The sequence below is a fragment of the Mytilus edulis genome, chromosome 2, assembly GCF_963676685.1.
Source record: "Mytilus edulis chromosome 2, xbMytEdul2.2, whole genome shotgun sequence".
Classification (NCBI taxonomy): domain Eukaryota; kingdom Metazoa; phylum Mollusca; class Bivalvia; order Mytilida; family Mytilidae; genus Mytilus; species Mytilus edulis.
In genome coordinates, this window is record NC_092345.1 from 95,239,989 (window position 1) to 95,253,681 (window position 13,693).

The 13,693-nt window shown below is 31.5% G+C and overlaps 1 protein-coding gene across 1 annotated transcript; it reads left to right on the forward strand.

Moving 5' to 3' along the window:
* The first annotated feature begins 12,221 nt into the window (after nt 1-12,221).
* Nucleotides 12,222-13,689, forward strand: LOC139510721 (uncharacterized). Its single transcript, XM_071297249.1, has one exon. The coding sequence runs from the start codon at nt 12,738-12,740 to the stop codon at nt 13,275-13,277; it is 540 nt and encodes a 179-aa protein (XP_071153350.1). The 5' UTR covers nt 12,222-12,737; the 3' UTR covers nt 13,278-13,689.
* The last annotated feature ends 4 nt before the right edge of the window (nt 13,690-13,693 follow it).

The following is a 13,693-nucleotide window of genomic DNA, read 5'->3' on the forward strand; positions in this document are numbered from 1 at the left end:
TACTTTAGTCAAAATCAGGTTCAAATAGAAAAAGCTATTAAAATACTACCAATATGGAATACTTGTTTGTTACTTATATATTTATAAAAAAAAATATTTCAAGAAAATGATACTTCCAGTTGACTGATTTGGCCGAATGCCAGTCCGAACTAACGCTATCGCTTGGCGACCGTACTTTATATATTTCAAACATCTTGAGTTCTGATAACTAAACTGAATTTTAAGGCAGTGTTAACAAAACTTGACATGATTGATCCTTAAGATAGACTGTAGTTACCGACCACTATATAACATAATGATAAAATTGATTATAACAATAAAAGCCGAAAAAGTTACCAACAAAATGACAATATAACTGAAACCTTCGATTGATTCACTTCAAGGGTTATTGACCCAAAATGTAAAATTGTATGACCCTTTTTTTTCTAAAATTTTTGTTTTCACCTATTACCTTGAAAACAATTAATGATGATCAGAAACTTTAACATCAAAACAATTATCAGCATTACCAAATAAACAGAGAAACCACTATTGAAACCATGACTTGACTCCTTATGAAAGTAATTGCTGTAATTCAAGATTTTGACAAATTTGACTATTTTCGTCCATAAAACTGTTTATCTTAAATAAAAATCTGTTATCAGCCAAAATCAAAACCTGACAATACAAATATAACAACCAGATGTATCTGAAAACATTAATTGACTCTTAATGTATATATGACTTATTTGATATTTTTTCTTCAATCATTAATGAAAGTGAAATATTATTTTCAGTTTGGTTCAATTTTGTCAAAATAAGCTAAGAATCATGGCCGATAAATTATGAACTTGCAATTGAATAAATCGACCTTATTGAGTCTGTGAACTTCAATTTAACCCTCAGCTATAGAAGAGTGATGCTTGAATTAGGTGTGTTCGGTTATTAAAGGAAAATAATGTCAACATTGAAAGTGAAACAAGTGTAAATCATTTAATTTACTTATTTGATCGATCCGCAAAACCTCATTCCTATACACGTAAAAACGATGATTAACATATATGTTAAACTTTAATATGAACTTGAACAGACTTTAAAAAATTAATTTGCACGAATTCGCTATCTATTTGTATCTATATTTATGTTTATATCAGGTTATATGGCTATCAGCATTCTTCGGAGGTCACCTCGATTGTTAATTAGATGAAGTCTACACTAAAAAAAAATACACAAAAATGCTGATACAAATATCGAGTCAATGCGTGGTGAATTAATTATTTTATATACATTTATTTACAACTTGGATATACATTGTAGTGTGTTCTCAAACAAATATGAGAATATAAGTCAAATCGGTGAACATGAATTTGACAGTCAATGCCTCTTTAATAAACAATTGTGTTGTTGTTATTAAATGGGTAAATGTTGTTACTTCACTGGGTCGATGCCTCGGTTAAACATGTTTGCAGACACTTAACCATCCAATAATTTGGGACAGTGGTGTATCATCACATCATAAGAACAAACTATAAAAATCTTTTGAAAATTTCTCCACTCATCAGATGATACAAATCGCAAAAAAAACAAGCAACAAAAACACAAAATACATAAGGAACAGATATGGGAGTACTCACAGTAATCGAAAGTGTACAACAAGAAATAGAAAAAAAATCATGTATACATCTAAGTCTGCAATATAACGATCAGTACACATCCAATGGATTTAGTGTAAAGACGTAAGTAACAGTCATGATATAACAGGACCTTGTGCAAGCAAAACATAATGGTAGAGACAAATGGTAGGACTGTGAATGTGCATATTTGTATTACTATAATATTTAGTACATTTATTTGTGATACGTAATCTGAATTGATATGTATAAAGAAGGCATTTACAATATAATGAAAATTCTCAGAAAGTTTTATTAAGTTTTGATTAGAAGTTTAGACGACAACGCAACTATTCACTGTCTTGACAGAAAATAAAAACACGGGTATTCACACTTAAAACAACTACTCGTTTCCCAGTCAACGTAATCAATTTAATAAGAAGATCGTGTCCTGAATTTCTCGAATGGGACTTTCCTAATCAGATTTATCAATTAGTTTGTACTTAGTAATACATAAGTAACACGACGGGTGTAACAGTCGGGACGAATCTACATATCCTTTTGTGAGATTGTGGGATTCATGTTGCTAAGAGTTTAATTTTCTTTTTTGTGTTTGGTATACTATTGTTTTCTCAAATTGATCGTTTTCGCTTTTTGCAAACGAATTGTCAGTTTTTTACAAATTAGTTTGAATACCTCTGTAGTATCTAGTTTTGGAGTAAAGATTGACTTCTAAAATAAAATTGTTGATTAAAAGAAGTTGAATGTTTAGACATGGATGACAGACATCTCTTACATATTACAAGAACAGCAGTATGATAATAAAATATAATTATTACTAAGCAAAATTTTAACATAACAGATGTCAGCCAAATATGAAAGACTTAACCGAGGTCATTACATTATATGATTAAACGCGATTAAATCGATATGATAAATTTACCACTTTCTACCTAGTTTCAGCCTTTTTTTTTTTAATTTAGTACAATCTCCATTACAAGCGTGAAATCATTGACTTATCATGAGGCCTAAATATGATTGGATAACTCAATCCGACAGAAAGGTCTCATCTTTAAAAACAACGATATCTTAAAACTACATTAATTTTAGATAGCTTTACACTCATTCAAAATAACAAATGGTTGCAAAAATAATGAAATAAACCAAACATGATATAGGGCTGTGATTTTTACTATTACGAAACTGCATTTCATGAAGTATGTTTTAAACGTTGAGAGGACTTTTAGAAGCTGGGAAACATTCAAACTACTATTCAAGGGCTTCTTAATTGATAGATCGGACTTATTGTAAACAGAGATTTTTCTACAATAATTAAATCAACAAAAAGATACACATATTGACCGTTATTATATTTGTTGAGATGGATGGATAGATATTCCAACAATCAGTCGATATCAGTCAATATTTAAAAAAAAACCAATTGTGCATGCATTTTGGACGACGACTTGTTTTTGTTTTCATATGAAGCAGTAGTAAACATTTTATTTTCTTAAAGACCAAAATGATAACATGCAAAGGTATACACAACTACTTTAGTACAAATAATCTTGATATACAGTTATAAAAATGTATATCAAATGTACATCTGCAAAGCTGTATATCAAATGTATATCTGCGAAGCTGTATTTAAACTGTACAGCTACAAAGCTGTATAAACACTGTACACCTGTAAAGCTGTATATCAACTGTACACCCGTAAAGCTGTATATCAACTGTACAGCTGCAAATTAAGCTTTGTATAAACTGTGCATCTGTAAAGCAGTATGCAAACTGTACATCTCTACATCTGTAAAGCTGTATATAAACTGTGGATAAAGATCGTATCACACTTTTAAAAATGTGCAGTTAATGTTCATGTTTACAGAGCAGCTTTAAAAATGTACAGTTTATATACAGTTTTACAGATGTAAAGTTTATATAAAGCTTAACAGATGTACAGTTTATATACAGCTTTAAAGCTGTACAGTTAATAAACAGTTTTAAAGCTATACAGTCAATAAACAGCTTTAAAGCTGTGCAGTTTATATACAGTGTTAAAACTGTACAGTTATTATACAGCTTTAAAGGTGTACAGTGAATATACATCTTTAGAACTGTACATCAACTTTTTTTGTACTAAAGCAGCTGTGTATAGTCTCACGTGTTTTGTTTTATTGAGGTTGTCCTGTCACCAAATAAATTAGATGGATAATACTACTGTAAGTAGTATGTCTGTTTCAAATCTTGGTACTTACTTTGCTCCATATTTAAACAGGGGACAACATCAAACTCAAAACTATGACAAACGTGAAGATACAAATTCCAATGTTCATCTTCCCATTTCTAAAAAGCAAAACAGCTTCTGTCCGTTCGTAAGGCGTTTCAATTTACACTTTTGTATGTTAACACTTTTATGTACGGTTAATAAACGCTGTTTATTAGCTGCACAGCTTTAAAGCTGTATATAAACTGTATATCTGTTAAGCTGTTAAAATTTTGAACATGCTGCCTTTTGTTGGTTCTTGTTCGTGTGTTTCTTTGTCAATTGTGTTCTCCAATTTATTTATATCGTAGTCCTGTGGTGTTGAGTTGTCATTTTAATGTTATATTTCACATGGCTATAAAAGAGGGAGGTTTGGCATGCCACAAAACCAGATTCCACCCACCATTTTTTTCCTTTAAAAATGTCCTGTACCAAGTCAGGAATATGACAATTGTTATATTATAGTTCGTGTCTGTGTGTGTTACATTATAACGTTGCGTCGTTTGTTTTCTCTTTTTTTTAAGTGTAAATTCACATTCCGATAAGACGTGTCACGGTACTTGTCTATCCCAAATTCATGTATTTGGTTTTGATGTTATATTTGTTATTCTCGTGGGATTTTGTCTGATGCTTGGTCCGTTTCTGTGTGTGTTACATTGTAGTGTTGTGTCGTTGTTCTCCTATATTTAATGTGTTTCCCTCAGTTTTAGTTTGTTAGCCCGATTTTGTTTTTTGTCCATGGATTTATGAGTTTGAACAGCGGTATACTACTGTTGCCTTTATTTACAGACGTCTTTAACAAGGGTATAATCCTTACATTCTTAATGCATCAGCAGAGTTATGGAAAAGAACGACCGAAATAGACACTACATAAGTATATCAATTACCATCATGAATTGATTGACCGATACGATGTTGTGTGTATATATGGTTAACAAGTACAATATAGTTCATTATGTGTACTAACTTACTTGCTACATTACTGCACTTTCTTATAATTCTAGATGCCATAAATGGTCTCAGATTCAATTTTACCGATAATGCACCTGATTGTGTCATTTTCACTGAGTGTGGATTCACATATGAGTAATGCATGTATAGGATGAGATGTACTTTGTCGACACATCCGGATCACGCTGCTTTTCGAGTTCATGCGATTCATTCAGTTTTTGTTAACCTTGCTGTGTATCTTCGATTGATCAGATATTCTCATCGTTACATGCATGCTGCCTAAATTTGTAGGTGTGACGACATCTTTGGAAAAAAAACTTCTTTATATATAAGAAAAAGTTCAAATGCTATTGTTTGCCTTTATTTAGTTAGTTTCTTTATTTTCTTCTTATGAGTTTGACTGTCCTTCTGATATATCCTTCGCTTCTCTTTTATACAAGAAGGTCCATTTAAATGGTTCATAATGGTTTTCGAAAAACTAAGGATTTTCTTATCCCAGGCATAGATTACCTTAGCCGTATTTGGCACAACTTTTTGGAATTTTAGATCCTCAATGCTCTTCAACTTTATACTTGTTTGGCTTTATAAATATTTTGATATGAGCGACACTGATGAATCTTATGTAGACGAAACACGCGTCTGGTGTACCAAATTATAATCCTGGTACCTTTGATAGCAGATACAACAGATAGTATCAAGCTATCATATCTGTGAAGTGTTTTTCAAGCCAAACTACTATTTGAAAGGGAGCAAGGGGAAAGAAGTTCGACTGATGGTTTACTATAATTGACAATGAATAGTAGATACACTTGAAACTAGAGTTGGCAAAAATGGCAGATGCGAAAGTTTATTTTTTAATTTTTCAATTAGGAGTCGTTTTTGTCGTATGTTTCTAACTGCTGTATACGTAGCAATGACTAAACGAGTTTTTGTAAGTCAGTTTTTTTCCCCAAAAAAAACAGAATGTGTGAAATCCAGAAGAAAATAATCACATTTATAGTATTAATTATTATTATTATAACAATAATGACTGAGCAAATACAATAAGTCTATACACTTCGTTTTGAAGAGTTCATTAGACGGATATGGTGTTAACCGAGCATTATATGATATAGAATTATTAGTTGTAGATTTTTCTAATAAATAAAGAACATTTCATAAATATTACAAGTACATAATTATTTCAACTATTAGACAATCTCAAATTGTAATGTTACAGTAATTAGTCGTTGTCATGGGGATAACACATCATATTTGATTCCAATAAATAAAAAATCCTTTGACATGATTACTGCAGTGGATAATAATTCTAAGGTTCTATTATCTCGATTCATTTACCATTGTAAGATAGAGATAATATTTCTGTGTTAATTATATTTATATCTATTGTTATGAATCAATAACTGCTGACTAAGTATATATAAAGATATAAAGTACAACTCACCACCTCTAGCAATGGTAAATAGATAAGTAGATTATAGTTGTGGTATTGGTATATTTTTTGTTGTGCGTCGACGACCGATGAAGGGCGGGAAATAAAGAAACTGTAATTAGAAAAAAATAATAGTATAAATAACGACAGAAATGTAATATTCCACCTACGGATACAGAGTTATTGAAAGGATTCTTCGATTTGAGAGGGCTCCATCATAACGTAGGTCAATTTAAGGCCATATTCTTACAGGAAGTGACTGTTTTATTTTAAATTTATTTATCTCGCACAGCCAATAAAATATTCTTTCTCTTGAACCTGGGTTACACTGTAAAATGAGAGAAGTACAGTGGGCTTTATTTTTATACCACAGTCAATCCTTGCTTTTTTGTTTCGAATGCGATAACAAATAACCGTAAACCATAAACAGATATAACTTAATTTAAACTTTGAAAATTAGTATTCCTCTCAATTTGAAAATGTCACTACAGGAATAAAATAGGATCCACCCGGGTCTATGCCGTCAGACTGATTGGCGGGCTTTTTATATTTGAATGTCCTACATGTGTCTGCTACCCCTCCTGTTTGATCAAAATTAAAAAAAGATCAGCAGAAAGAATGGTTCAGTCGCAACAAAAAAATAAATAAAAAAAATAACTCACTAATAACCAAACAAAATATTATGATAAAGCGCAAAGTGATAACTGAATTTAAGTACATGAATTAAATTCTGTTGCAGAAAAAAATCACATTAGTGCTCAATCTGTTGTCTGAAATAGCCTTTTTGACACTCACATATCGGCAATTTATGGTCAAGTTTGGTTTGTATAGCTATGTAATAACGAATGCTCAAAAGCCTCTGGCAAGCTTAGTATACAGTAAATTGCGTAAAGAACCTTATTTATGAATAGAGTACGAGAAACAAATACTACCAGTTTTAACTATATAAATAAAACTTTGCATTATTTGATAGATTTATATAAATGTGAACTCATATTCAAGGGGCCTAAAACGTTTTTGTACATTATCCTTAGGAGTGTTGATCAATGACTCTAATATCAATGTATCATTTAAGAATTGAATGCTTCTTTTTGTAACTTCATTGGGGTGTAAAAGCGTTGACCAAAGTACATTTTCATACTAAAAATGTGCGCAATTTTATTATTGTTTTATTTAATTCACCTGTGCACTTTATTGTGAAACCACGTGTTATCATGAATGAAAAGTTTTATTGAGCAATGCAATTGCTTACGGAATACACGAGATGTGCAGTTAGCCAATCAGAATAAAGTATCATAATGAAACATACATCTAATGTAATTATTCAGCTATGTCTTTTGTAAATTATCCTTAGGAGTGCTGACCAATGACTCTAATATCATTGTATCATCCAGCTATGTATACGTAAATGGTGTCAATATGTTACTTTTAGTAGTTTATTTATGAAATATTAACTATGTATCGAAAAAAAATATATTTTGCACAATTATATAAAGGGTTCATGTCATTACCAATTTGGTTCTCCAAACATCTTTAACTTTGAAACAAATATAGAATTTAAAGTTTTCTTTAATTGCGTTTTTTATAAGTTGACTTTGTTTGTTTTTAGATAAAAATAATATCAAATCAGTCACCATTTTATGAATTGATAATATTTCTATGTTTATGCTCGTAACGAGTTAGAAATTTACAAAATTCTATTCTATTCAGTAGAAGTAAATACATTAATAGACATTTAATCTAAAATTGGATTTTAAAATTAGCCTTTATACTTTAGAATCGACTTGTAGCGTACTATTATATCATAAGCACGAATTATATGATAAGAGACGAAAAAAAATGATGGACAAGTTTGGTGTCAGTTTAATCGATATACTTGGTATGGAATTAATAGTGTCTGCAAATTACATGAAACTTTGCGGAGTATGTGTTAATTCTGACATTGATAATCGAAAATGTTTCGTTTCATTTTAAATTTGTGAAAGAACCCAGCAGGAACCAGATACACTAAAAGATAATATTGACAATGTGTCAAAACAAAATATATTGCCGCATGTTTTTTAATTATTGTAATTGTTAAGTTATTAAACTTTGATATGCCGTGTAGCAAAAGTTCGATGCAACCTTTTCATTAAACACCTTTAAAACAGCTACATACAATAACAGAGATCCTCAGACAACCACATTCAGCCAGTTACTTTTATGTTTCTTTAATTTCTTTTATAAATTGCTATTGTTAAATGTTTCTTTGTACGGAAATGAAAAAAAACCCCACTATATTAATTTTAATACAATCGATACAATAGACGCACAAACCCAAATATTTGAAGGCCGATGACTTGTAAATATTTGAATATTTGAAGAATTATATAACTAAAAACGGACATAAAAGAGTAGTCACAATCACCTAAGGTCAGCTATTATGAATAAGATTGGGTTTTTTTTTTTTTTTTTTTTTTTTTTTTTTTTTTTATAATTTATCAATTCATCGAGGATAACTTGACCGCATGAGTGAACTTTTGTGGGTGTGTAAGCGCTAGGTTGATCTATCGTATACCAAGTCGAATAACACTTATATTTTTATCATTCTCTGTACAAGTCATGGTGTTTTTACACCTCCATTTGGTTTTTTTTTCTGGCTTTTACCATAATAAAGTCAGTGAAATATTCGTATGCCCCCTCAGATTAAGGAGACTGGTGTGAATATAAAAGATGTTGGACAGCAAGTCAATCAGTAAAGACAAAAAACAAATAAGACTCCACATGTATTATCATAGTAAACATTTGTTATACCATTTTGAACAAATTACATACGTCTATAGTATAAGAATTTTTTGTCCATGAAAAACTGACGCATAAGTGAATTATTTGATATTCCAAATTGAAAGTTCCGAAATTGAAATTTCAATTTTCGACATCCTTGATGTAGTCAATTTTCAATTCTAAAATCGAAATTTTAAGTTTTGAATTCACTATTATCAAATTATAATCCAGCTTTCATGTTATGCAACTATTACAGTGGATGAAGTTCTGTTTTTATAATAACATATAAGAATGTATTGTATCATTGATGTAGAAATAAAGAATAAGTTCTTCAAACGAGAATAAGACTCAAAATAAAAATAATTTGAATGAACTTCATGATGTTTTAAGGCTTTTCTTTAAATATGTTTTCTTGATTGATGATTTTCTTATATTCTAAAACAATCTATGAGAATTTCATCAAACTTAATTTCCTTAAATTTTATTTCAGATGTTAATGTAGCACTTTATTATAGTTTCGTGCTTCCAATGTGTACTTCTAATGAAACAACAAAGTCTAGGAAGAGAATTAAAGATAATACGCATCGAAGATAACGGGATTAGTATCTGCTGTGCATATGTTTCGCCCATGATGCGGTAACAAGAAAAACAAAACCTTCCCTGTAATCAGTGGCTCAGCAGAGCAAGGAGCATAATAAATAAAGGCAACAGTAGTATACCCCTGTCATGAATCGATTGAGTGAAAACAAATCCGAGTTACAAACTAAAACTGAGGGAAACACATCAGATATAAGAGACAAAAAACGGTTTATAAAATCAAACGGACAATAAGCCTATATTAAACATTTGGAAATGCCTGGCTTATCAGATCGACAGTAAGCACACAAAAGAACATAAGAAAAATAAACGGTACCAATCACAATATACTCCCCTCTTGTGTGAATGATCATGAGTATATGTCGGATTAACAGTTTTCTGTGAATTGTTTTAAACTAATGAGAAAACCACGAATTTAAAGTTAAATCTAATTTTCTTAGCTACAGTCATGACATATACTTTGTATAGATCGGCACTGATTCATTAAAGATACACCGATTATTACATTATACAAATTAATGACGGTTTGATAGACAACACATACGAGTTGTTGCACAGATATTCGAACAGACAGTTGATATTCCAATGGGTTCTTATTGTGAATTCATATGAGGCACAATTCATTAAAACGATCATCTCAAGATAGAAAAAAAAAGATCTATCAATGCAATTTTTCAATTTTAATGAATTGATGATGCCCTGTCACTCAAATATCCACATTTTAGTGAGTAGATGTGGAACTCATGACACAAAGAGAGGTCTAACGAAGAATGACCGAAATTGAAACTACACAAAATCACGACACCACCTGTATATGTGTATAGTCACTGGCGACGTGTTTTATTAGAATTCTTGACACAAGAATAATCGTCGAATCTGTAAGTGTACCAGCTGTATCCTTTTCCTGATTTAGACATTTTTTATTGAGTGTGGATTTCTATGGTGGATGATAAAAACATATATATATTTATTAAAGTTATGTACACCGGTATGTAAACATTACCACGTGTATTTGTTTATGAAATTATACGTGTTTGAAAGTATATAATAGGTTAAATGTTTTTCATTGGTCGAGGTAGAACTGACCATAATATTTGAATAAGGTCATTTCAAATATTTCGTGCTATACTTTTGGCGGTTTTGTAAATTAAAGATATTGTCATTCGAGGTTCGCTTTTGGTGCAGTAAAGTTGTAAGCTTGTGCTTAACCTGAGTATGTCTGAGAATAGAAGCCCAGGTAACGGGTAGAATTATAAGTATGTCTCCTGTGATCGGAAATATTACTAGAATAATGACAAGATATTGCTATATGTCTATTGAAAGTAGAATGTCATGGGATAGTTATTTAGTTTTAGAAAGTAAAAGTTTTGTGATATCAGAATTAAAGTTCTGGCTTGATAACATTGCAAATGTAAATTTTAAAACATTAAATCAATATAGTCAGTCACATGTAATGGTATTATCTGATGCTAGCAGCATAGCTGCTGGAGCATGTACAGTAGAGTTGGAAAGTAAAAATTTTCACACTATGTGGAAATCAACTGAAATGTTAGAGAGTTCCACGTGGAGGGAACTAAAGGCCATAGAATTGGCGTTGATGTCTTATCAACATGCATTAGCTGGAAATTTTTTAAAATGGCTAACTGATAATCAAAATTGTGTCAGAATTATTCAAGCAGGAAGCATGAAAGAACAACTGCAAGATATAGCAATTTCCATTTTTTCTATTTGTTTACAAAAGGGAATCTCCATTAACATACAATGGATTCCGAGAGGTGAAAATTCGAAAGCTGATTATATCAGTAAAATCACTGATTATGAAGACTGGGGAGTTTCAGAATTTTTCTATACTTTTATTAACGACCTTTGGGGTCCTCACACAGTCGATCGTTTTGCTAGTTCTCGTAACACAAAATTAGAAAGATTTAACTCTTTATTCTGGAATGTAAATACAGAAGCTGTAGACTGTTCTACTCAGAATTGGTCTGGTGAAAACAATTGGATTGTACCACCTATTTACTTAGTATTGAGAGCTATAAAACATGTAATTGCTTGTAAAGCTAGAAGTACTTTAATTGTACCAAAATGGATATCTGCGACCTATTGGCCTTTCATTTTTGATGAAAATATGAATTACAGAGATTACATATCTGATGTTATTGAATTTAAAAATACAAGTGGTATTTTTGTCAGTGGTTCTAATAGAAAATCCATTTTTGGCACTGAGCCTTTTCTTGCTCCAGTATTGGCAGTGAAGTTAGATGCGACAAGGAAAACAAGGTCCTGGTGCACTAATGTGTATTGTAGCTGGCGAGGATAAAGTTCCGAGGCCCTGGTATACGAATGTGTATTGTAGCTGGCGAGGTTGAAGTGACGAGGTCCTAGTACACGAATGTGTATTGTAGCTGGCGAGGTTAAAGTAACGAGGCCATAGTACATAAATGTGTATTGTAGCAGGCACGGTTGTTGTTGATAAGGCCCTAGTGTGTATATACATTGTAGAAAGCATGGTTGTATTCAACACGGCACTAATGTATATAGCATTGTAGCTGGCATGGTCAAAATAAATATTGGACAAGGCCCTGTTATGTTTACAGTGGCATGGTTCATTTGTATATAAGTTTTTAATACCTTGACATTTTATAATGTTTGTTTCACGATTGCACATTTTTCAGATATTTTTCGAGTTGGTAGATGGAAACAGAATTCAGATATTTCGGATGAACTTTCTACATTGAAAGCTAGACTACCAGAGTACTGCTTGAGCTCACGTTCTCTGAACACTCGTAAAAAGTACCAGTATGCATTTAATGCTTTCTGTAAGTGGACTAAAATACATAATATTACTCCATTACCTTCATCTGATTATACAGTTTCTCTATATTTGATTCACATTTCACAGAATGCAAAATCGGCAAGCAAGATAAATGAAGAAATATACGCCATTAGCTGGGCACATAAACTGGCTGAATTTAATAATCCTTGTACATCTGAATTAGTAACGTTTGTAAACGAAGGAGCACAGAGAAAATTGGGACATTTTATCACTAAGAAAGATCCTATTACACCAGACATTTTGCGAAAGGTTGTTCATACTTATGGTCATCTTAATAGTAATCTTAAAGACTTAAGAACTGTTTGTATGTGTTTATTAAGCTATGCAGGTTTTTTAAGGTTTTCAGAACTAGTTAATTTGAGAGGTATCGATATAAAGATTTATTCTACACATGCAAATTTATATTTGGCGAAGAGTAAAACTGATATTTACAGAGAAGGGAGGGATGTGGTTATTTCTAGAACTAATCTTGTAACTTGTCCTGTCTGTATGCTAGAACGATATCTCAAATTAGCTAGTATTACATCAAATTCTGATGAATTTATTTTTAGATCCGTTAATTTTTGTAAGTCTGATAATTCTTATAAACTTAGAAGTACAGGTCCGTTGTCATACACGAGAGCTCGGGAAATACTACTTTCAAGTTTACAGAGTATAGGCTTATATGTAAAAAAATTTGGACTGCATAGTCTCCGATCAGGAGGGGCATCGGCTGCTGCAGCGGCTGGTGTAGAGGACAGATTGTTCAAAAAGCATGGTCGGTGGAAAAGTGACACGGCAAAAGACGGTTATGTTAAAGAGTCTTTGAAGGATAGACTGTCTGTAACAAATAATATTGGGATTTAATTATGTATTTTTTCTTTTATTTTTTCTTTACCCTTTCTTTATTTTTCGAAGCTTTGCTGCACACTGTCAGGCGAGCTGATCCCATACAAAGGTGTTGAGTTTATTTTGTAAATAATTTATGTTCGCTTGAAGTTATGAATTAGAACATAAATATATTTATTAAAGTTATGTACACCGGTATGTAAACATTACCACGTGTATTTGTTTATGAAATTACACGTGTTTGAAAGTATATAATAGGTTAAATGTTTTTCATTGGTCGAGGTAGAACTGACCATAATATTTGAATAAGGTCATTTCAAATATTTCGTGCTATACTTTTGGCGGTTTTGTAAATTAAAGATATTGTCATTCGAGGTTCGCTTTTGGTGCAGTAAAGTTGTAAGCTTGTGCTTAACCTGAGTATGTCTGAGAAT